At 37.2% G+C, this 26977-nt stretch overlaps 1 protein-coding gene across 10 annotated transcripts in view; it reads right to left on the bottom strand.

Annotated features, from left to right (window-relative positions):
• BICD1 (BICD cargo adaptor 1) overlaps positions 1-26977 on the bottom strand; it is a 246604-nt gene that overhangs the window by 71260 nt on the left and 148367 nt on the right. For all 10 annotated transcript variants that reach the window (XM_043440940.1, XM_043440941.1, XM_043440943.1 and 7 more), the window contains exon 3: positions 1308-1460. In XM_043440940.1, the coding sequence (XP_043296875.1) occupies positions 1308-1460 (153 nt within the window). The remainder of the gene's footprint in view (positions 1-1307; positions 1461-26977) is intronic.

The raw sequence follows: 26977 nt of genomic DNA, 5'->3' as shown, positions 1-26977 counted from the left end.
CCACTGTGCTTCAGTATCCATGGGGTATTGGTTCCAGGAGCCCCACAGATACCAAACTCTGTGGATGCTCAAATCCCTTAGATAAAGCAGTCATAGTATTTGCATATGACCTATGCACATTGGCACATCTTTAAATCAATTTTAGATTATTTAAAAATACCTAATACAATATAAATGCTATGTACCTGTCAGTGTGAGGCAAATTCAAGTTTTGTTTTTTGGAATTTTCTGGAATTTTCTTTTTTTTTTTTAAAGAAAAATTTCAATCTGTGTTTGGTTGAAACTGCAAACATAGAACCCATGGATCAGTTCTAGAAGGAGATACTAACTTGGGAAGGGACAGAAGTGGAAACATACATCTGGACTGACCCCCAAATTGACAGAGGACGAGAATCCTACCTTTTGGATTCTGAATTCAGCCTAGCACAGTGCCTGGTGCAGTTTGTTGACCTGATCTGAGAGCTTATGACAACATTTAGACCAGAATAGGGTTGTGGTGGAAAAACCACCTTTGAAAACGCCTTGAAATCCAGCTTACCTTTGCTTAACTACCTATAAATTTTACTCATAAATAAATTCTACTAAAAGTACAGATTCAACAAAGCTATTACTAATAGCTATAACAAACCACAAAGCAAACTGATCAGGAAAATTAAACGATTAAGTTTTCTAAGCCTCACAAAATTATTCAAATGTACACATGCAATCTTTTTTGTTAGGTTACAGCAGAACAAAGAAATTAGGCATCTTCTTTATCTTATAATGTTGTTCTTACTGATTTACATTTCATAATACCCTTCCTTGCATAATTTGAAAACAATTTACAAGAGAGAGAGTCAAAGGGATGGACAGAGAGATTGCAGGGAAACTTGAAGCTTGTATTACAAGATTAATAAGTCGTCAAGGTTAGATTTTAGTAAGTCTTTTAATAAGTCGTCAGGTTAGATTAATTACAACACATTTAGCGTACTCCAGAAATAAATTAACATATAACTAAAGAATAAAGTAAGTTTTTCCCATCCAATAAAGTTTTTTTGGTAATTATAGTACTTCTAGGTTTGCCTTTTAAATTTTAGCTGAAATAGGAGGGTTGGGAAATTTCAGCACATAATGTTGGGAGATTGAGGCAAATTTCAACAGTTAATTTTCTGATAAAGTCTCCTATATTCCTATATGATTTCCTTTATAGATCAGAATTTTAGTATAGATTTAAGAAGGTTTAAGATTTAAGATTAAGAAGGAAGAATATTTAAGATTTCAGAAGGTGTCAATCCATTTGGAGTGCAACCAAAAATCTTAAACCTCACCTGGTTCTGTTTTAATGTGGACACCAGTTTCTGCAGCGTGATGTTTTCCTCCTCTAGTTCAGTGTAGTCCTGAAGGAGACGGGCCTCTCGGAATTTATATTCTCGGATTTCATCCTTCATCCGTATTCTTTGTAGCTCCCCCATCTCATTGTTCTGAAACAAGAGAATAAACAGTAATTACAAAAGTTTCTTATTATAGATTTTAATAAGTATAGATAAAGTCTTGGTGGTTTGGTTCAGTCACCAAGTCGTGTCCGACTCTTGTGACCCCATGGACTGCAGCCTGCAAGGCTCCTCTGTCCATGGGATTCTCCAGGCAAGAATACTGGAGTGGAAAGTCTTGGTATTAATAACGATAAAAATATCTCATGGAGTGTAAATTGGTACCAGTACCATCTTTTTTTGAGTAACAATTTAAAATCTATCAAACTTTACAAGCACATACACATAACCCAGCAATTCTAAAATCATTCTTAAGCATACTTTCTTACAAGTAAACAAAAAGAAAAATACAGTTCTGCATATTTACACAAAGAATAGGAAAAGTCTAAATGTTTGCTAATAATAGGAAACAATGAAATGATCATGCATCCTTTAGTGGAACAATATAAAATTATTTAAAATAATGAGGAAAAAGGAATGAGTAGTAGTTTTATGCACTAAAATGGAAATATAGCCACAATATATTTAGAAAATTATAGATTAGTATGCTTCCCAAGGGGCTTCCTTCATAGCTCAGTTGGTAAATTATCTGCCTGCAATGCAGTTGACCCGGCTTTGATTCCTGGGTTAGGGAGATCCCCTGGAGAAGGAAATGGCAACCCACTCCAGTATTCTTGCCTGGAGAATCCCATGGACAGAGGAGCCTGACAGGGATTGCAAAAGTCGGACACAACTTAGTGACTAAATCACCAGCTGGCACAGTGGTAAAGAATCCACCTGTCAATGCAGGGATATGGTTTGATCCTTGGGTCGGGAAGATCCCCAGGAATGGGAAATGGCAACCCACTCCAGTATTCTTGAAAGGAGCCTGGCAGTCTACAGTCCACTGGGTTTCAAAGAGTCAGACACGACTGAGCACGCATGCATGTGTGTACGCACACACACAAAACATACACACACACACATGCATAAAGCACCAATTTTCCAAACTCTGATGGAGGAGTGCTTCTACAAGTTTCAAAATCTTCCAACTAAAGCCACATGGCCTAATTCTACCTTGCTCCAGCTACCCTGGCTTCAGCCACAGAAACTTCTTTCTGCTTCCACAAGATGTTGAACTGTGCAGCTCATTCCTGCCTTCAGACTTTTGCATTCCCCCTCCCAGACTCCCTGCCTCCAGATCAAGGGTTCTTAGCCTCATTGGTGCCATGAGCTTCCTTGACAACGTGGTGAAGCTAATAGACCACTTCTCAGAATATTTTAAAGGGCACTGAAAGAGTTCAGATCCTCCAATGCCAAAATATGGCACTTTGGTATATTGATTATTTTGAGCTGAAGGCATTTGACAGCAGATTCAGGAAGGGCTCTCTGCCCTCCCCCTTTCTACATAAAAGCTGGACATGAAATTTCCCTTGGAAAGGTGCCCTCCTTGTATTGGAAGAGAACATTCTTATCACCAGAGACTGGGAGTCAGTGCCAAAATGGACCTGTGCAAACAGACCTACTAAAATGATCTTCCTTTAGTTCCCTCTATTTAGTTCCTAGTCACTGTCCCATGATATACTACACTCAGTCCAAGCTCCTTTGTCTTCTCATATCCCCATAATTTATCATTCTTTGTGCAAAAAGGGTATATAAGTTTTTGGGCCTAATGATTTCTGGTCTTCATTTTCCTTTTGAAGACTCCCATGTACTTGTAAAAAAAATTGAATAAATTTGTATGCTTTTTTTCTTGTTAATTGGTTTTATGTCAGTTTAATTCTTCATCCTAGTCATAGAACCTAAGAGAGTAGAAGGAAATTTTCTTCCCTTACAGCATAAAAGACAAGATTATAAAGGATACTGATTATGTTAAAATTAACTTAATATAATATTTTATAAAATTATGATACAGTAATCAGGTAGATTATTTATGGTAAAAAGAAAGTGTTAGTTGCTCAGTCATGTCTGACTCTTTGCAATCCTATGGACTGTAGCCCACCAAGCTACAGTTAAGAATTAGGCCATGTGGCTTTAGTTGGAAGATTTTGAAACTTGTAGAAGGACTCCCCCATCAGAGTTTGGAAAATTGGTGCTTTATGCATGTGTGTGTGTGTATGTTTTGTGTGTGCGCGTACACACATGTGTGCATGCTCAGTCGTGTCTGACTCTTTGCAACCCAGTGGACTGTAGACTGCCAGGCTCCTTTCAAGAATACTGGAGTGGGTTGCCATTTCCCATTCCTGGGGATCTTCCCGACCCAAGGATCAAACCATATCCCTGCATTGACAGGTGGATTCTTTACCACTGTGCCAGCTGGTGATTTAGTCACTAAGCTGTGTCCGACTTTTGCAATCCCTGTCTGGCTCCTCTGTCCATGGAATTCTCCAGACAAGAATATGGAGTGGGTAGCCATTCCCTTCTCCAGGGGATCTTCCTGACTCAGGGGATGGAACCTGGGTCTCCTGCATTACAGTCAGATTCATTACCATCTGAGCCACCAGGGAAGCCCCAGATTATTTATGGTAGTGGCCCTCAATTAATCATACATTCCTGTGGTCACACGTAGTAGAGTTTCCTTTCAAGTCAACCCTGAACTGGCCTACAGAATGCAGTGGAAGCCTTAGCTTTAAGAGGCCTTGAAGCTATTGTTCTTCCTCTCTTGGAACTCCACCACCACGTGAAGAAGCCCAGGCTAGCCTGCTGGAGCATGTGGCCCAGCAAACAGCCAGCACCGGCTGCCAGGCATGGGAGTGAGACACTGAGTTCTTCAGCTCAGATGGCTGCCAGATGATGGCTGCCACGTGAGTGACCCCAGGCTGGTTGGTAAGAACTGCCCAGCTGAGTACAGCTTGAATATCTGATCTATAGAATCATGGGGTATTATTTAGAGCCCTTAAGTTTGGGGTGATTTGCTACACAGTAACACATAACTGACACACTAATACATGTGACTCTTTATTAATGGAATGTATAATCAGATCTCGTGGTAGATCTAAGAAATGCTATATTTTCAAAGCAATGATGATATTTAAAGATCTTACAACATGACGTGATATGAAAATACACAAAGTAACGGTGTTGCTAATGCTACTGAAGTTTGTTGCCTGCATTCAAACAGACAAAAATGTTAAATTTTAGTCTGAGTTTAGAGAAAAAGGAGATGCAATAACTTTTCCCTCCAAGTTTAAAGGTCTCCTGCATTTGATCCAGATTCCCAGGATCCAAGTTAGGAAACTTTTCTGCTTCTATTTGTCATTGAGGTCTCAGTTCAAATGTTATTTCCTCAGAGAGGCCTTCCTTGAACAACTCGCCCACCCCTGCCCTTCAGTCTCCCATATTCCTATATAATTTTCTTTATAGATCAGAATTTTAGTATAGAGTAGATGCTGAGAAGATAACTGTTGAAAGAATAGCACTAAACATTTCTTGAAATTAGTAATTTACATACCTTTTACATTTTTAACATCTGAATATAATAAATCTTTTCTGTAGTGTTGCTCATGTGTTCCTAATACCTGACATATTTTAGGTCTTTATAACCATGAAATGAATAAACAGGTATACAAATAGCTGAAAACAAGATCTAAGAAATATTATTGTAGGGATTATGTTTTTTTTCTGGGTTCTTAGAGCAGGAAACAAAGCAAGAAAACACATGTTCAAATAAACATACCTAAATGTGTGAAATGCCTTGACTTGTTACAGTTCTTCAATATACTGTCCAGCTGTTTGGAGGCAGAAACATTACTTTATTCCCTCCTCCTTGGAAAATACTTTAAGCATATATGTTCAATAAGTATAGAATGAAAAACAGAGTTTGGCAGTAAAGCCAAATTACAATATTTTATTAAATTCTTTTATTTTGTAGAAGTAGGAAATCTTAAATAATATTTTTCTATATCTTTAAAGGTCTACCATTAACTGAATGATTTATAGTTATTTAGTTTTCCTCATTTATATGCATGAACATATGAGGAAGCTAACAAACTGGATGCCAATCATTTACATAAAATTATAAACAAAAATGTTATGATACAAGAGCTTCTGTAAAATGTGACTGTATACAATGTAAATATAATGCCCAGGAAATCTAGCTCATATACACTCAGAATTAACCATAAAACCTTATATAGTAAGACAGTAAATGTAAGGACACATTTAAGGCCATGGCAAAGCTAATGAGGGTCACAACAAATAACTCATAAAATAGGTAATGAACACTTCTGATGTTAATTAAGGAAAAGGAAGAGCTTGGTGTGGAGACTCCTTAAGTTGAAAGACTTTCTAACAATAAAACAGACATAAGACCCAGAGGAAGAAAACTGATCTCATTTATTTTGCTAGAAACTCATGTTTTTTTGGCTTGCCAAAGGTTAAATTTTCAGGCAATGCTTCCAACAGCAAATTTAAAAATTTGCTATGTTTGTTTTTTGCATACTCATCATCCACTCATCACTGACAATTTTTTTTTCTTTCTGGGATAAGAGGATGCTGAGCTCTACTAAAAACCCTTATCAAGAATAATTAGAGTGAGGAAAATAAAGCATGAGAGAAAGTAGAGAAAATGGCATAACCAGGAAATACTCTAGGCTTTCACCTCCAAAGACCTGAGTCCCAGCCTCTTCTCAGAGGACAGGGGAGTCCCAGAAATGTTTGGGGTAGACGATTCTCATTGTTTGCATTGCACTTGAGTGTAGCAGCATTCTGAGGGTTTTATTTTAATTAACGTTAAGAGGATTTCTTTTTGTGGGAATAATAAATTCCCTCTACTATTGGCCAGAGATATGAAAATATAAGCACTTATTACTACACGAAGGCTAAAGTATAAAAAATAATAGTGCCTTCCAGGTCTATAGCTCTTAGCTTTTCATAACTTAATTATATTTATTGTCATATTAGATCTTAATAATAGCTTGTGTGAGTTGGGTGACAAGTTCTTGCCCACAGCTTACTCATCTGTAAAGTGGGGATACTAATACTTAACATTATATGGTAGCTATGAGAATTTAATGATATAATATGGAGAAATGAGCAGAGATGCTAGGCACACAGAAAATTTCCCTAACAGTGGAATATGTGCTTCTACAGAGAGACATTCACATCTAAAGGCTGAAAGCAATTATTATTTTTTCTAATTACTCCTGGATGAGTCAGGGGTAGCTTTATAATGGACATAATGTTTGACTAGAACCTTGAAGGACAAGTAGAGTTGACTAAATGGGTAAAGAGGTGGATGAACCTTCCAGTTGGAAGTAAACTTTTGGCCAAAAGGAGAGTACTATTTGTGTTGAGGATAACACTAAAATAGCCAATAGCCAGACTGAGCATTTCTTTAGGGCACCAGTGAAGCTGGAGTACTGACAGAGAGAAAGAAGAGAGAAATTCAGGAAAATCTAAAAAAGCTAATTATTTTCAGCTTATGTCTACATTTGGTGTTATTTCATAAAATAAAAAGTTAAATTACCATCTAGTGTGGTTAACCTATGAGGTAGTAGGAGGAACCAAAATATTTTCATTACTTGGAATCTTTCAAGTTCTTTCCTAGGCTGTGGTTTAGGAAATAGGGCAGTTTGGTGTGGTTGGTGCAAAGTAACGAGATAGATTTTGCAGGAAAATCTATATTAAACAAAGGAATTTGGAGAATCATCAAAGTCTTTTAAACAAAGCAGTCACGTAGACATGAGACCCATGTTTTGAAAAGTCACTCTGAGAGGTGGGAGGGTGGACAGGAGAATAAGCTAAGTCATCCCCTAAAAGTCAGCATGAGGAAGAGGATAAGGAATATTGAGGAACATCTCAGCATGAACAGGACTTAGTCACTGATTGATGTAATAATAAATGACAGAGGAAGAAGAGTAGAGTAAAAAAAACAATGGCCTAATAAGGATAACAGAACTGTAAGAAAGGAAGAAATTTTACAACAAAGTGAACATCAGAGTTAAAGACGTGTCTTCTTAATAATTACATGTACTATTAATTTGGGTAGTCAAACCAGGAATTTCTGGATCTGTGAGTGGAGTGAGGGAAGACAACTAGAGAGGGGAAAGAATGGGATATGCATTGCTGACTTTCTTACTTCTCTCCCATAGAGTTGCTGCTGGGAGTTCTGGCACTTCAAGACCTTAATATTTATTTTCCTTCTTTTGGCCAAAAACTAACTCTTCTCTTGCTGGTGAGAGGAGTGGATGACAGTTCTTCTTGCCTGACCTCTCATGTCCTCAGTGTCCTCAGCTCAGGTGATTTGTTCTCTGTCCCACATAACAAATAACTTACTTCCTATTTTTCTAAATCATCTCCAGTTCTCCCTAGAGGAAAGACATTCTTCCATCAAAGTTTGTTATGCTTAGATCTCCAACGTTCTCATTATCTGCAACCCTGTGTCTTTACTTCCTTCTTTACCCAGGTTTGATTACACTGTCATCACATACTGTCTTGCAAACATATTTTACTCCCTTGCATTTCTCTCTCTTGATCACAGAACCCAACTTTCTGCCTTGTTATGCCCGAAGGAGAACAGAACTGGACAAAATACAAATCCATGCCACGTGGTTTCAATTACAGCTCATGAAGAGGTAGTGGGATGTGGTGGTGAAGAGCCCTGACTCTGAACCAAACTTCCCTGGGTTCAAACCCCTGCTTCAACACAGTAACTTTGGTCAAGGTTACTAATTCTCTGTGCCTGTTTCTTTTCCTGTCAGGGGAACAACCTCCATCTTCTAGCTGGATCAGAATGGTGCCTAAAGTACCCAATAGCTGCCCAGTCACACTCACATAACCCTGTTTTAATGGTCTGAAAAGTGTTTATCACTATTTATTTGTTTTCTGTGTATTGGTTATTTTTCCCTCACTAGATGTCAGAAGGACCAGATGTCCTTCACTAGTTTTCAATAATTGGTCCCCATGTACCCCAGAACCCAGGGAAGCACGTCACTTATGGTAGCCGTATCCTACAGCTCAGACTCATCACTTCCAGCCTGGGGTGGATTGGTGGTAATTGTGAGTAAAGTTGGGAAGTCTTTGAATGGATGAACTTAGCTGGGTATAGCCCCAAAAGTACAGGTATATTTGTACATTTCATATATGTGAGTTTATAGATTGGAAAAAAAGTACACATCTACAAAGCAAGCCACAGGTAAAATTATCCAGTGTTTAAAAACCCTTTTAATGATATCCAATCCATGTGTATTCATACTTTATTCCATCTCTGTAGAAATTTGTAACAAGAAAAGGGTTTGATAAACATCTATAGATATAGATGTATAGGACTGACACAACTTATTATGTAATCTCTCTTAAGAATGGGTATAATCAGTGAGGGACAGTGACACTGTGATGTCTTTGTGAGATCAGCCAATAACAAGCTGATAGACAAAGAGATCTTTTTCCAAAATCACAACAAAGGAAGACCAGTTGCTCTATCAGGCAGTTATGTGGGCTTCACAATCTTTAGGAGAGCTATCAATGAAGAAAACGAGATACCAAAGCACCATACAGACAGCATCTCCAAGTGCAATCCAGACTAAACAAGTGGGAAACAGCTAGGAAAAACAAACAAGGTGAGTTTGAAATATGGCTTGAAACAAACAAGTTCAGTGAGGAAAAAAAACATGTAAAGAGATTTGCCATGGCTGGGAAACAGAAATAAAGGAGGAGAGGATTACCACTTTAGGACAGCATTGCCCATTAGTGAGCTCCACATGAGGCCAGTTCTGTGCAGGGTTACTGCAATATTAAAGTTACACACATCTTTTTTCTGCTAGACTTCTTAGAGCCCTTAATATGCTAGCATGCCCTGAGACTTTATAAAAGTAAGATGTGGTATGTAGCATTTGCTAGATTTTTTTGACCACAAGATCTTTGTCTTTTAAAAGGAGCATTTTGATCAATCCACAGACCAAATCATTGAAAAATGTTACACTAAGACAGTAGAAAATGATAGTACCTATACATTTGAGTGGGATAAACCACCAAGCTCTTTACAGCACAACTCTAGATTCCTTCCAATTGCCAAAGCACTGAATGGATCATCAGATTTAAATAATGGAATAAGATTAAAAGGAGAGGAGTGAATAGGTATGAAAAGGGGTGAGACAAGATGATCAGGTATACAAGAGAAGTATAGCTATAAAAAAGCAAGACTCTGTAATCTTCACTTTGAAAGTACCTGCAAATCTGGTTCTAAGGAAAGTGGCATCATGAAGAATTATCTATCCTAGATTGAATTTGAAGCAATATCAGCATCTTCCCCATGGGATATCAGCCTCCATTAGAAGTCAAGGACCAGCCATCTCAGAAGCAGTTCACATTTCAATGCCTCATTTCAAACATTCTTCCTAAGCAAAATCTTGACAGCAACATAAAATCCACCTTTTTAGTGTAAACATTTGAGATGGCACAAAATAAATAAGAGATGACTGATTTTCTTTTACCCTAATTTACCATTTTCCCCTTCTTTTACTTGTATAAAAGGACATTAAAATAATACAGATATTATTCTAATAGCTTAATAAACATTTACATTGCATCTTAATTGGGTGGAAGATATGTTTTACAGGAGAAATTTTTGTGTAAAAATTTTTTTGGTATCAACTTTATTAAGATGTAATTCACATACCTAAAATGCACTCATTTAAAGCATACAATTCAACAGTTTTAATAAAGCTGCAGAGTTGTGACCATAACCACACTCAATTTCAGAATATATTCATCACTGCAAAAAAGAAATTCCAGGGACTTCCCTGGCAGTTCCAGTGCTGAGGACTCTGCGCTTTCACTGCTGAGGGCACGGGTTCAATCCTCAGTCAAGGAACTCAGATCACAAAAAGCTGTACAGTGAGGTTAAAAAAAAAAAAAAATTCCATGTATTTTAGCTATCGCCACTCCCATCTCCTCTAGCCCAAGGCAACCACTAATCTGTTTTCTATTTGCTTATAGTCTTTTGAGAGACTATAAAAATTTTAACTGCTGATAAAATATCTTAGATTTTGCAAAGCTGATATGAAACAGAGCAATCCTTACCCCTCCCTCCCCATGTCCTTTGCTTGCCTTTTGTCTGTAGAAAACTTTAGTCAAAGAATAAGTTTAATCAGAGAAATGAAAAATACAGAAACAAAGGAAAACAGTCAAAGGAGACCAAATAATAATGTAGTCACTAAGCATAGTCAAAGACCTTTAGTTCTTTCTCAAGGGTTATAGATATTATTCTGAGCCATATCCTGTGAGCCGTCTTATAGATACTAAAACACCAGGGGGGAAAAGTTAACTATATAATAACCAGACTATACCCACAACATAAGCTGCCACAATTCCAAGAACTGACCTCAGCGAAATGGAAACAAATGGACCTGAAACTGAAGATTAACTGTACCTAAAACAACCAAGATCATGCTGGTCAAGCCACAGATGATCAATTTGAAGATGACTGTCAGAACTGACTGTACTGTTTCTGCATCTGTCTCCTCCTTCTGTCCATAAAAGCTCTTGCCCCAGGGGCTGCCACTGGGGGGAAATCAGCCTTTGCACAGATGTCCTCCCTCTTCCTTACCCCACCTGTAGGCATCTGAAATAAAGCAAACTTTCCTTTCCACCAACTTGGACTGTTTATTGGCTTTTGAGAGGTGAGCTAGCCAGACCCTCCACATTCTTTCAGTAACAGAGTTTTCCTGCAGCATGAATACTCCACATGTTATCAGCAAATTGTGCTGGCAGTGTCCAGTACATATCAGATCCAGTACAGAGATACTATGCTTCACAAAGTAGTATGCTCATTTAAAGTTCACTCAAGGAACAAAGTTACTTTTTAATCAGTGAAAGTGTGGCTTTGAGAGGTGGGTATTGTAACCAGGACATACTGATTTATTTTGGAATGAGCTTTTGCAGATATTAAGATACTGGAATATTTTCTTCTTTCCATAATCAAACTTGAAGTCAGGAAACCATGATCATTTCCCAAAATAGTCTAGTTACCTCTTACTTACTTCTTTGGGTTTTCTTTCTAAAATTTCTTTTTTTTTTAAATTTAATGATGCAAAACATCATAATGAATGATGGTATGACAGTTTTCTTTTCTGATAGTATCTCCTTATAATTATGAAAATCCATTCTGCCCTGATTACACAATTACTGTAATAATTTATTAAATGGAAAAGGGAAATTTAGGAAAAGGGAAATTTACACTAAGTAGATTTGAAATTTAGATTGTACAATAAACATCAAGGCTCAATTGACAAATATTCCAGAGATAGTTCGATCTCTAGCACCTCACATATTTCACCTCAGCTTCACAGACTTTCTTGTGACCTTGCTATAAAGAATAGCATCAACAGTTTCAAAATCATTGATTATAATAATTAATTTTAGTTTCCATTTCCAAGGGAACACCCTATATAAAGATTTTTAATGAGAAGAAAGACCATGAAAAGGAAAGAAGTGAACACAAGTGGAAGTAATGGTATGTATTTAAAACAATTTTTAAAAATAGCAGTGAACACTGAAATAAAGAAAAAATTAGAGGAATGAAAAAGAAGAAGGGATTGAAAAATGACAAAATGTGAGATAAGTATCAGAGGGATAAAACCCTGAACAGAAAGGGAGGTATTTATAAAATTTATAACTTGATTGAAAGATACAAGTTAACCCCTCAGGGTGCTGAAGGTTATTAGAGACACTATTTTTATTTATTCCTTAGGTATGTGCATATAGTAGAGGCTGACTGATTCATCCAGATAGTTCTGAAAGTTTTACAGGGTATCTGACTGGTCTGATTTACTTGCTTATTTTTGTTAATATGTGTGTGTGAGCACGTGCACACACATGTGCTTGGTCATTCTGTCGTGTTCGACAATTTGCAACCCTATGGACTGTAGGCCACAGGCTCCTCTGTTCATGGGATTCTCCAGCAAGAATACTGGAGTGGGTTGCCAATTCCCTCTCCAGGGGATCTTCCCAACACAGGGATCAAAAGTGGGTCTCTTGCATTGCAGGCAATTCTTTACTGTCTGAGCCATTATAAAGCACTTTTATTACCCAGGAAACAAATAACCCAAACATTGGTAATAAAGAAGAAAGTTTAAACTAACAGTGAATATAGTTACTCAAATGAAGTTTTCAACATATAGAATAGTATGAAAAGTAACACCTTCAGAAAAACAACTATTTTACAAAGAAGTGGGTGGTAGAGTAAAAATAGCTCCGGACCTGGATTTGAATGCTAGCTTACACCAAAAAATTTCCAGGACTTTCAATTTTCTTACCTCTAAGATAATAAAAATAGCTTTCTACTCCACTCCAGAATAATCAGAAATAATGAGAAAATATTTCTAAAAACACTTTGTAAATTGTAATGAGCCATCTTACATCCTTATTAAGAGGTAGTTTTTTTAAAAGGTCAGTTAAACGCTTTTATAGAACAGTGGTGGAAATTCTTCAGGATGTTCTTTATAAATAACCATTTGAAGATTCTTCAAAAAAAACCCCATCAACATGTAGATATGCTTCTAGCTCATCATATGGATAATTTAAAATGAGGAGATACTGATTTCAGACCAAGAAATTATAAAAATATATGCAATGAATAAAAATCTCACTCTCCACTTGTTCCATCCCTCCAACCCACTGTTCTGAGTATCTTACGTATATTTGCAGAGTTTCTTTACATTTTGCTTATTTCAAACTGTATCTACAAAGCCAACTTGTTCCCACATGAGAATGAACATGGTTAATATAATTATATAATGGACTAATCGTGATGAAATTATTTACATATATGTATATGTGGTACATATATACATATATACCACATACACACTTAGTGATATACATACATATCACTAGAATCCGTATCTCATATAGCATTCTTCAGTTACAAGCTAGAATTTATTTATTTAATAAGCACTTACATAATGTTTACAATGTGCCAAGACCGTTTTAAGCACTTCAGAAATATAAAACTCTTTTAACTTTTAGTCTCTATAACAACTCTGTGAAGTAGAGCCCATTATAATCCCATTTTACAGCTAGGCTAATGGAGGCATGGATAGGTTTTTATGATTTCCTCCAAGTTCAAGAATAAGTGCAGAGTCAGGAGTTCAATCTAGCTCTAGAACGTGTGTTCTGAACCATTAAACTCTGCTTTCTTCTTCTTTTTAAAAATGATGTTTTTTTTATTTGGCTGTGCTGGGGTCTTAGTTGCATGCAGTATCTTTATTTGCGACATGAGAACTCCTAGTTGTGGTATGTGGGATCAAGTTCTCTGACCAGGGACTGAACCTGGGGCCCCTGCACTGAGAGCACGAAGTCCCAGTTACTGGACCACCAGGGAAGTTCCAAGCCTAAAAATGGCTTATTAAATGAATTGTTGCTTGAATGGCTTATGATGGCTATTATGAACCAGATTATTGTAAACCCTCTAGGTTTTAGTTTCCTCCTCTCTATGAAATAAGGAATGAATAGAAATACAAATGCCTCAGCAAATTTGCTCCATTTTATAAGTTAGTGGATACTATTTCTGAAAAATAAATTATTTTATTATTTTCAATATATAACTTCTTGCAAAGAACTGATTCTGGAGATAATGATGAAATAGTAGCGAGAGGTGCCCAAGTTTTGAACATTCATTATCTATGAAGTTTCAGAGTAAAACCTCTGACTGCTAAAGCAAAGCCATAACTTTGACCCCGACTGTTATAATGTCTCCAGAATCTTTCCCTTCTGAAGGTTTTCAATATTCTGGGCATGTGAGTACTATAGGCTAACAAATACTACAGGAATTCAGTTGTATATGTGCTTATTAAAATGTAAGTTCCAAACCCTGAAGTATCTTAAGATGCCTGGCATTCTGCTTTTCAACATTTATATTAAAAGTCTAAGAAATTAGAGATATATTTTTTAAGGTAATTATTAAAGGTGATCAATTTGCTACCATTACAATCTACATTAACCTTTCAAAAAGATGTCCCCTTACCAATATCTTTCTGGTACTGGCTTTTCCTTTTGTTTTGAAATAAGTGGACACTGAACTTTAGAAAAACGTAGAGAAAGGAGTTTTGCTATGGCAGGAGTGATAACTTGAGAGACAGGTGAAGACCTAGGTAGTGAAATTTAAAACTGATAAGGACAGGGTGAGAGGGAAGCAATACTGGCAAGGAAAATGCACTATTGTGTAAGGTTGGGGTTAATCAGTAGTTAAAGGTCACCCTTTGCTCATCTTCAGAAACCCCAGACATCTGTGACTGACCCTGGCCCCTATTAATGACTTACCAGTGACTTACAATGTGCTGCTTAAACCTGAAACTCCCTTGACCCACACTCTACTAGTTTGTCTCCATTACTTATAGAAAATTTATAGGCTGATGATTGGTACTTGGCTCCATAGGTTATATTGTCTAATTTTAGCTATCTATGAGCAACTGGGTATAAAAGACTCTTCTGTAAAATTATATGAAAACAGGTATCTTGTGTGTATCTTAGTGGTTCACAACCTGAACACAAAACACATCCAGTGGTATTAAGAAAGGGCTCTGGAGCTGTGTCCGGAAGTCTCAGACCTCTGTCTGCCTGTTTCCTCTCTCCTGCTGTACCAGTTCTTGAGTTGATCAAAGCTGAAGGAGAGTGGAATAAGTCATCCTAGTACATGCCACCTTGGAACGTGGATTATTTTGAGCTGAAAACAATTGAAATCCAGCAGACTTAGGAAGAGCTTTTAATCTCCCTCTTACCTGTTTAAAAGAATTTAGAAAGAGGGTTTAAACCAGGAAGACAGCTATTATCAGATATAACTTTTTGTATTAGAATGACTTGTCTGCATGGTGCAGCAAACATTTGTTCATCAAACATTTGCTCTTCTAATCTTCTGTGAATTGTCTTCCTCCCCTTTGAAGTTCCAGACACCTAATTCTTCCTTCTGAGCTCAGGATGGTACATAAGCTTTGATTATCTGGCTTCTGGGGAGTCTTATATTTTATGGGGACACCTTATGGTTTTTTTTTTCTTGGGGATGGTCTTGATCACTGTCTCCTGTACAATGTCACGAACCTCTGTCCATAGTTCTTCAGGCACCCTGTCTATCAGACCTAATCCCTTGCATCTATTTGTCACTACCACTGTACAATCATGGGGGATTTGATTTAGGTTATCCCTGAATGGTCTCGTGGTTTTCCCTACTTTTCTTAAATTTAAGTCTGAATTTGGCCATAAGGAGTTCATGATCTGAGGCCATAGTCAGCTCCCAGTCTTGTTTTTGCTGACTGTATACAGTGTCTCCATCTTTGGCTGCAAAGAATATAATCAATCTGATTTCAGTATTACCATCTGGTGATCTCCATGTGTAGAGTCTTCTCTTGTGTTGTTGGAAGAATGTGTTTGCTATGACCAGTGCGTTCTCTTGGCAAAACTCTGTTAGCCTTTGCTCTGCTTCATTTTGTACTCCAAGGCCAAATTTGCCTGTTACTCCAGGTATCTCTTGACTTTCTACTTTAGCATTCCAGTCCCCTCTGATGAAAAGGACATCTTTTTTGCATGTTAGTTCTAGAACGTCTTGTATGTCTTCATAGACATTAGTAGTTGGGGCATAGACTTGGATTACTGTGATATTGAATGGTTTGCCTTGGAAATGAACAGAGACCATTCTGTCATGTTTGAGATTGCACCCAAGTACTGCATTTCAGACTCTTTGTTGACTATGAGGGCTACTCCATTTTTTTCTAAGGGATTCTTGCCCGCAGGAGTAGATATAATGATCATCTGAATTAAATTCACCCATTATAGTCCATTTGAGTTCACTGATTCCTAAATTGTCACCGTTCACCCTTACCATCTCCTGTTTGACCACTTCCAATTTACCTTGATTCCTGGACCTAACGTTCCAGGTACCTATGCAAAATTGTCCTTTACAGCATCGGACTTTACTTCCATCACCAGTCATATCCATAACTAGGCATTGTTTTCCCTTTGGCTCCATCTCTTCATTCTTTCTGGAGTTATTTCTCCTCTCTTCTCCAGTAACTTATTGGGCACCTACTGACCTGGGGAGTTCATCTTTCAGTGTCATGTCTTTTTCTTTCTTTCTTTTTTTTTTTTTTGTCTTTTTCTTTTCATACTGTTCATGGGGTTCTCAAGGCAAGAATTACATGCCAGCAAATTTGGAAAAATCAGCAGTGGCCACAGGACTGGAAATGGTCATTTTTCATTCCAATTCCAAAGAAAGGCAACGCCAAAGAATGTTCAAACTACTGCAAAATTGCACTCATCTCACATGCTAGCAAAGTAATGCTCAACATTCTCCAAGCCAGGCTTCAACAGTTCATGAACCAAGAATTCCAGATGTTGAAACTTGATTTAGAAAAGGCAAAGGAACCAGAGATCAAATTGCCAACATTCGTTGGATCATTGAAAAAGCAAGAGTTCCAGAAAAACATCTACTTCTGATTTGTTGACTATGCCAAAGTCTTTGACTGTGTGGGTCACAAAAAACTATGGAAAATTCTTAGAGATGGGAATACCAGACTACCTTACCTGTCTCCTGAGAAATTTATATGCAGGTCAAGAAGCAACAGTTAGAACTGGACATGGAACAACGGATTGGTTCCAAATTGGGAAAGGAGTATGTCAAGGCCGCATATTGTCACCCTACTTATTTAACTTATATGCAGAGTACATCATGAGAAATGCTGGGCTGAATGAAGCACAAGATGGAATCAAGATTGCAGGGAGAAATACCAATAACCTCAGATATGCAGATGACACCACCCTTATGGTAGAAAGTGAAGAGGAACTAAAAAGCCTCTTGATGAAAGTGAAAGAGGAGATTGAAAAGGTTGGCTTAAAGCTTAACATTCAGAAAACTAAGATTATGGCATCTGGTCCCATCACCTCATGGGCAATAGATGGGGAGACAGTGGAAACAGTGTGAGACTTAATTTTTTGGGGCTCCAAAATCACTGCAGATGGTGACTGCAGCCATGAAATTAAAAGATGCTTACTCCTTGGAAGGAAAGTTATGACCAACCTAGATAGCATATTAAAAAGCAGAGACATTACTTTGCCAACAAAGGCTATGGTTTTTCCAGTGGTCATGTATGGATGTGAGAGTTGGACTGTGAAGAAAACTGAGCGCTGAAAAATTGATGCTTTTGAACTATGGTATTGGAGAAGACTCTTGAGAGTCTCTTGGACTGCAAGGAGATCCAACCAGTCCATCCTAAAGGAGATCAATCCTGGGTATTCATTGGAAGGACTGAGGCTGAAGCTGAAACTCCAATACTTTTGCCACCACATGTGAAGAGTTGGCTCATTGGAAAATACCCTGGTGCTGGGAGGGATTGGGGGCAGGAGGAGAAGGGGACGACAGAGGATGAGATGGCTGGAAGGCATCACCAACTTGATGGGCATGAGTTTGAGTAAACTCTGGGAGTTTGTGATGGACAGGGAGGCCTGGCGTGCTGCGATTCATGGGGTCACAAAGAGTCGGACATGACTGAGCAACTGAACTGAAATGACTGAAATGCCCACCACACCAAACAAAAGAGGAAGAGGTAGGGAATCTACCTGATAAAGAAACTGAATAATGATAGTGAAAATGATCCAAAATCTTGAAAACAAATTGGAGTTACAGATAAATAGCCTGGGGACAAGGATCGAGAAGATGCAAGAAAGGTTTAACAAGGACCTAGAAGAAATAAAAAAGAGTCAATATATAATGAATAATGCAATAAATGAAATAAAAAACACTGGAGAGAACCAACAGTAGAATAATGGAGGCAGAAGATAGGATAAGTGAGGTAGAAGATAGAATGGTAGAAATAAATGAAACAGAGAGCAAAAAAGAAAAAAGAATTAAAAGAAATGAGGACAACCTTAGAGACCTCTGGGACAATTTTAAACACCCCAACATTCGAATCATAGGAGTCCCAGAAGAAGAAGACAAAAAGAAAGGCCATGAGAAAATCCTTGAGGAGATAATAGTTGAAAACTTCCCTAAAATGGGGAAGGAAATAATCACCCAAGTCCAAGAAACCCAGAGAGTCTCAAACACGATAAATCCTAGGTGAAACACCCCAAGACACATATTAATCCAATTAACAAAGATCAAACACAAAGAACAAATATTAAAAGCAGCAAGGGAAAAACAACAAATAACACACAAGGGGATTCCCATAAGGATAACAGCTGATCTATCAATAGAAACTCTTCAGGCCAGAAGGGAATGGCAGGACATACTTCAAGTGATGAAAGAAAATAACCTGCAGCTCAGATTACTGTACTCAGCAAGGATCTCATTCAGAATGATGGAGAAATCAAAAGCTTTACAGACAAGCAAAAGTTAAGAGAATTCAGCACCACCAAACCATCTGTCCAACAAATGCTAAAGAATCTTCTCTAGATAGGAAACACAGAAAGGGTGTGTAAACACGAACCTAAAACAATAAAGTAAATGGCAACGGGATCATACTTATCAAAAATTACCTTAAATATAAATGGGTTGAATGCCCCAACCAAAAGACAAAGACTGGCTGAATGGATACAAAAACAAGACCCCTATATATGTTGTCTACAAGAGACCCACCTTGAAACAAGGGACACATACAGACTGAAAGTGAAGGGCTAGAAAAAGATATTACATGGAAATAGAGACCAAAGAAAGCAGGAGTAGCAATACTCATATCAGATAAAATAGACTTTAAAACAAAGGCTGTTGAGACAAAGATGGATACTACATAATGATCAAAGGATCAATCCAAGAAGATGATATAACAATCATAAATATATATGTACCCAACATAGGAGCACCACAATATGTAAGACAAATGCTAACAAGTATGAAAGGGGAAATTAACAATAACACAATAATAGTAGGAGACTTTAATACCCCACTCACACCTATGGATAGATCAACTAAACAGAAAATTAACAGGGAAACACAAACTTTAAATGATACAATAACCTAAAGAAACAAAAGACCTATATATAGAAAACTATGAAACACTGATGAAAGAAATCAAAGAGGACACAAATAGATGGAGAAATATACCGTGTTCATGGATTGGAAGAATCAATACTGTGAAAATGAGTATACCACCCAAAGCAATCTATAGATTCAGTGCAATCCCTATCAAGCTACCAACGGTATTCTTCACAGAACTAGAACAAATAATTTCACAATTTGTATGGAAATACAAAAAACCTCGAATAGCCAAAGCAATCTTGAGAAAGAAGAATGGAACTGGAGGAATCAACCTGCCTGACCTCAGGCTCTACTACAAAGCCACAGTCATCAAGACAGTATGGTACTGGCACAAAGACAGAAATATAGATCAATGGAACAGAATAGAAAGCCCAGAGATAAATCCACGTAACTATGGACACCTTATCTTTGACAAAGGAGGCAAGGATATACAATGGAAAAAAGACAACCTCTTTAACAAGTGGTGCTGGGAAACCTGGTCAACCCCTTGTAAAAGAATGAAACTAGAACACTTTCTAACACCATACACAAAAATAAACTCAAAATGGATTAAAGATCTAAATGTAACACCAGAAACTATAAAACTCCTAGAGAAGAACATAGGCAAAACACTCTCCGAGATAAATCACAGCAAGATCCTCTATGAGCCACCTCCCAGAATATTGGAAATAAAAGCAAAAATAAACAAATGGGACCTAATTAAACTTAAAAGCTTTTGCACAACAAAGGAAACTATAAGCAAGGTGAAAAGACAGCCTTCAGAATGGGAGAAAATAATAGCAAACAAAGCAACAAAAAATTAATTTCAAAAATATACAAGTAGCTCCTGCAGCTCAATTCCAGAAAAATAAATGACCCAATCAAAAAGTGGGCTAAAGAATTAAACAGACATTTCTCTAAAGAAGACATACAGATGGCTAACAAACACATGAAAAGACGCTCAACATCACCCATTATCAGAGAAATGCAAATCAAAACCACAATGAGGTACCACTTCACGCCAGTCAGAATGGCTGCTATTGAAAAGTCTACAAGCAATAAATGCTGGAGAGGGTGTGGAGAAAAGGGAACCCTCTTACACTGTTGGTGGGAATGCAAACTAGTTCAGCCACTATGGAGAACAGTGTGGAGATTCCTTAAAAAACTGGAAATAGAACTGCCATATGACCCAGCAATCCCACTGCTGGGCATACACACTGAGGAGACCAGAATTGAAAGAGACACGTGTACCCCAATGTTCATCACAGCACTGTTTACAATAGCCAGGACATGGAAGCAACCTAGATGTCCATCAGCAGATGAATGGATAAGAAAGCTGTGGTACATATACACAATGGAATATTACTCAGCCATTGAAAAGAATACATTTGAATCAGTTCTAATGAGGTGGATGAAACGGGAGCCCATTATACATAGTGAAGTAAGCCAGAAAGAAAAATACCAATACAGTGTACTAATGCATATGTATGCAATTTAGAAAGATGGTAACAATAACCCTGTATGCAAGACAGCAAAAGAGACACAGATGTATTGAACAGTCTTTTGGACTCTGTGGGAGAGGGCGAGGGCAGGATGATATGGGAGAATGGCATTGAAACATGTAAATTATCATATGTGAAATGAATTGCCAGTCCAGGTTCGATGCATGAGACAGGCTGTTCATGGCTGGTGCACTGGGATGACCCAGAGGGATGGGGAGGGTGGTGGGAGGGGGTTCAGGATGGGGAACACATGAACACCCATGGAGGATTCAAGTCAATGTATGGCAAAACCAATACAATATTGTAAAGTAAAATAAATAAATAAATTTTTTAAAAAAGAAATATGCCAAAAAAAAAAAAGAATTTTCCATAGTTTGTTTCAATCCACACAGTCAAAGGCTTTGGTGTAGTTAATAAAGCAGAAGTAGATGTTTTTCTGGAATTCTGTTGCTTTTTCTATGGTTCAATGGATGTTGGTAATTTGATCTCTGGTTTCTCTGCCTTTTCTAAATCCAGTTTGTACATCTGGAAGTTCTCGGTTCATGTACTATTGAAGCCTAATTTTGAGCATTACTTTGCTAGCCTGTGAGATGAGTGCAATTGTGTGGAAGTTTGAACATTCTTTGGCATTGCCTTTGGGATTGGAATGAAAACTGACCATTTCCAGTCCTGTGGCCACTGCTGAGTTTCATTTGCTGGCATATTGAATGCAGCACTTTCACAGCATCATCTTCTAGGATTTGAAATAGCTCAACTGGAATCCATCCACCTGCACTAGCTTTGTTTGTAGTGATGCTTCCTAAAGCCCACTTGAATTCGGACTCCAGGATGTCTGGCTCTAGGTGAGTGATCACATTATCATGGTTATCTGGGTCATGAAGATCTTTTTTATATTAGGAAATGATAGCTCTAGGCTTTGACCCAAGTACTCTGCACCCTAATTCTTCTGTGTATTTTTGCCATCTTTTCTTAATATCTTCTGCTTCAGTTAGGTCCATACTGTTTCTGTCCTTTATTGTGCTCATTTTTGCATGAAATGTTCCCTTGATTTCTCCAATTTTCTTGAATAGATCTGTAGTCTTTCCCATTCTTTTGTTTTCCTCTGTTTCTTTGCATTGATCACTGAGGAAGGCTTTCTTATCTCTCCTTGTTATTCTTTGGAACTCTGCATTCAGAAGGGTATGTTTTTCCTTTTCTCCTTTGCCTTTAGCTTCTCTTCTTTTCTCAGATATTTGTTTTTTAAAAAGTTGTTTTAATCACTTACAAATTACTTATCAGACATAGGATAGAAATTTCTTGGGCATAAAAGAAAGACAGCAAAAGAATGCTATGATTCAAACATATACAACTAATATGTAATATTAACTGTTGGTAATTAAATATGGTACAAATAGATAAATAAAAAGAACTTGTAGTATATATTTTACTACAATATACACCAGTAGTAAATCTCTTTGGGATTAGGGAAGGAGATTAAGGAAATTGAAGTAGGTCATAGAAGTAGGAAATGATAGCTCTAGGCTTTGACCCAAGTACTCTGCACCCTAATTCTGAGCTGTTTTCATTAAGACACGTTGACTTTGCTTCCTAGGTTCAAAAGCCAAAGAAAACAGACTGAAACAGAATAAAATATGCAAAGGGAAACTAAGAATTCTCTCCAAATCAAAATGAATTTCTCATTTTCCAGGCCTCCAAACTCAGGAAAAGGCTGGGAGCACTATGAAATAGAGAACAAAGGGGCCATAGCATTAAGTCCTGAGTGCTATCTAGTTTGGCTCAAAGTTTCAAAGGACATTAACTCAGGGACAAAATAGTGTTTGGGGGATGAAAACATGATTTCCTTCCTTGGAAATTCAAAGTTCTGTACAGAGGCTCAAAAGATGGCTCCCATCCCCCAGCCCTGGGAAAGAATTTTAGAAAGATGAGTGGGCGTCTCCTTTTGGCACCTGATGGTCAGGGGCTGCCTGCTGAGCAGTGTGCATGAGGGCTTCTGGCTGGTGAGTGACTGGTGTCTACATTGTTCTTGAAGACATGACTGGACACACTTCACACATACGGTCCCTCTTAGTTTGCAGAGAAAAGAAGATTTTACACTGAACAAAGTCTAATAAGAAGGCCTTTCATAGACACACAAAAGCCAGTGATGTAGTTTTCCCTGCCCTGAATTTCAATTAGCATCCTAAGCAGCAAACCTGAAAATGACTGAGAAATGTCTGCATTTATTCTGTGGGTCCAAGCCAAAGACATAAAATATATATTAAGAATCATGATTAGCCAAATGAATTCTCAGACTGTACATGAGAGGAATATTGCCTAAGAGTATTCTGTTGGAGTTTCACATTTTTTTAATCTTACCTAAAAACTCCCGATAATGACCTTCTTTGTTTTACCTATTTAACATTTTACTGAGTTACATAGTGGGATAAAATATGTTTCCACTCACCATTTGTTTAATTAAAGCATGTGTGAGATATCTTTGATTCTTTGGTGGCACCTCAGTTATTTAATTCTACTCATTAATTTTGTATACTTTCAGTAAAGCTCACATCCTCCAGAAACATTTTACTGATAGACTTTTAAAATAAAAAGTTTTCATTAAGTCAGAGCTGGTTTTTGTAAAGAATCAGCCATAACACAAATATGTTGTCAGTTATATTCACATTTTGAAGATATATTGTATTATTTTATTACTATCCATATATTTATTCATCATTATTTTAACATCTTTCATTACTGAATTGAGGATATAAGTCTAAATGACAATATCTTGAAGCAATCACAATGGTAAATTAATATACTCCTGGGGCCCAAGATACGATTGGTTTAAAACAAGTCACTTTTAAGGGAACATAAAATTAAATTGCATTTTAAAAAAATCAAAGCAAATAATTTTAGCATGTATTCCTAATGAGTTACCAACCAGTGCCTCAGCCATCAGATTTATGGTAACACTCAGAAGTCACTTTTAAAGTGTTATAAACCCAGAGAATTTAATATTTATCCATAAAACTGCATCATAAACACTAAAATGATGCACTATTTACCTATCTCTGCTGATAAGTTTTCTGTATAATTTTTTTCTTTTGGATAAGATCAAATTAGAAAGCTATAAGGACTAGTAAAAATGATTTTTTGCATATGGAGAATATCCTATTAAATTACTCAACTTATATTTAGCTCCTATAATTAAGTCTGAAGAGAAATATGCTCTACATTTCAGTCTAAGAAGATAGTTTGCAGTCAAAAAACCAACAACTCCTACTATAAAAATCTGGGAGGACAGTATTCATATTTAAATTCCTTTTAAAAAAATCATGGCAACATTTACTTGAAGTCCAAAATATTATGTATTCATGTGTTTATTTTCAATATTATGTTTTTAAAAAAATCTGCCTTTCTAATATAATATTCCATATTAATAAATACACTACTATTTAAATCTAGTGACATATTAATTCTAGGGGAAAAGAAGTAAATAATGACTACTTGAAATCATATTATTTGGTAGGACCTTAGTTGCCTGACCAGGGACTGAATCTGGGCCACAGCAATGAAAGGGCCAAATTCTAACCACCAGAGCACCAGGGAACTCACAGTGATCTGTGTTTTAATAAGCAATTGCGATGCACCTTAAGTTTGACAACCACTAGTCCAGATAAAAAAGATCAACTCACAATAGCTGAAGTTCATCCAGAAAACAAATGCTCATAGCAGGTTGGTCTATCATCTACTCAATGACATAAACAGGATAGACAAACAAACAATGGAGCAAAATAGAGAGCCTAGAAACAGACCACATTTATATTGAAACTTAATATACAACAGAAATGTCACTGCAGATCAATGGGGGAATGATGGGCTACAAGAAAATTCAGAGGAACATATTTATGACTTGCAGCACAGAATTTCTTCAATAAGAAACAAAGATGGCTTACTTGTAGAAGAAAAGACTGATATACTTAACTGTAATAAAATTTAATATTTCTGTTCTTCTGAGTATAACTTACAATAAAGTTAATGATAAGACAAGAGTCTAACTAGGAATATATTTCCCACACATATTGGCAAAGACTTGTATTTAGTATTTATTCATTCAACAGCTACTCATAGAATGCTTATTATGTGCAAGACACTAGTACAAGTGCTAGGGATGAGATAGTCTGGGACCTGGGACCCTTTGCTGCAGTGCTGCAATGCTCCTACCTGGACACACCTCTCCTCTAGCACAAAATACAAAGAAACTATATGGGACTAAAAATAACTGCATGCATGTGCAGTTAGATCAAATTTTGGACAAAAGATACAAAGAGATCAAAAAACCCAACTGTCACTTCTGAAGAGCCTGGAACAAAAGCAGAGGGTTGAGAGCAAAAGTGGAAGACTGCACATGTCCCCTGAACATGACACCACCTAAGGGGTAAGCAAATTACCTAAGCCACCCTCTAACCTGACCCCTGGACACACACACCTACCCAGGAGCAGGCAAACAAGAGAACCTGTTACTTGTTCTTACTCCTTCCTGCTGTAGCAGGGGGCCCAATAAACCCTTGCTTGAATTTCCTGTCTGACTTCTGATCAATTTCTATTGATTAAGGAGGCCAAGAACCCTGGTTGGTAATAGGGATACAGTAAACAACAAAAAACTATGACAGTCTGTGCTCTTAGCTTATATGCCTTGCTTACAAGAGACATAAGTAAGTCATGTAGTTTATCTACTTAAATAATATGTATATATTACACACACACACACACACACATGTATACAGGGACCCAGAAGAAAGTTTAGATTGGGGAGGTCTGGACAAGAGGTGTATGGATGGATGGATATATGGTAGTGCTCACACAGTATGGAGAACTTTGTACTGCATATTAACACTTAGAGAACATCTACCTTGGAAGAGACTATAAACAACCCAGCAGACAGAATGCAGTTGACATCTGCCAGTCTCTGTCACCAGCAACTCTCATGCTGACAAATGGAACCATGAAGGTACTGGGATACAGGGATGACCTATCTGTAGATAACAGACTTCAAGCCTCAGGGCCAGAGTTCTCCAGCCAGGGCTTAATTCCCCTTAAATGACTGAGGTATTATTCATTAACTTCTTGTTCATTCTATCCCAGCTATCATTATGTTGGATTTTGGACCATAGCTGGCTCCCAAATTTCTTAATTGATGGGGCTCAATCGCTGTTCTGGCAGCTCACATAAAGGAGCTTTTTAAGAGTCAGATCAAAATTAACAAGAAAATGAATATTCAGAATGTGGCCTGATTGCTATCACAGTAGATAATAATTATGCTAAAAAGAAAATCATCTTTTATAAAATTGAAAATTTTAATAAAATTTGAAATCTTGGGAAAACATAATTTCAGGAGTGTTCTCAGACAAGAAAATCCTCCAGTAGATATAATGCACTTCTTTGATGAAATGACTCCCCCAACAATCTATTAAAATAGATGGCTTATGTATGACACGGCTATAGGGCTATGACCTTGAAGGGGAAATGACTGACTGCACAGAAATAACATAAAAAGAAATGGCCTTTGTGCTCAGCTGAGGAAATCTGTATCTATCATTGTTAAAAGTTGAAACCAATTTGTGAAAAGCAATAGAGGATCCTAATAGAATATGACTATATGAAAATGAATGCACAAATAAATGGGAGAGAGATAACATTCCTACCACTCTGCCTAACAAGTTATGAGATATGTGCTTTGGTACAGGCAACAGTATACAATCTTTATTTATACTTTAGAGTTCTCTTCACTCTTATTTCTTTAAGCTGGAAGTAAAGATGGAAGGGTGTATCCCTGAAGCAAACTGCTGATGTAGCCTGAAAATTTGCCTAGCAGAACCTCTTCAAAACTAAGGAAGGGCCCTGTAGTTCTTCATCAACAAAAGAACCAATGAAATAAAGGTAGAAGTCTTAGTTTATAGTTACTCTTTTTTTTCTCTTTTAACCAAGACACCTGCTTGGTTAAAAGCAACAAAGACTTCACTCTCATTGTGAGCAATTAGAAAACTAAACAAAACACATGAAACAGCTGTTTTCAGACACTGAACAAGAGGCCTGTAAGACTGACC

This window comes from Cervus canadensis, chromosome 21, assembly GCF_019320065.1.
Source record: "Cervus canadensis isolate Bull #8, Minnesota chromosome 21, ASM1932006v1, whole genome shotgun sequence".
Classification (NCBI taxonomy): Eukaryota; Metazoa; Chordata; class Mammalia; order Artiodactyla; family Cervidae; genus Cervus; species Cervus canadensis.
Note: the sequence above shows the minus strand (reverse complement) of the source record. Positions and strands in the feature narration are given on the sequence as shown.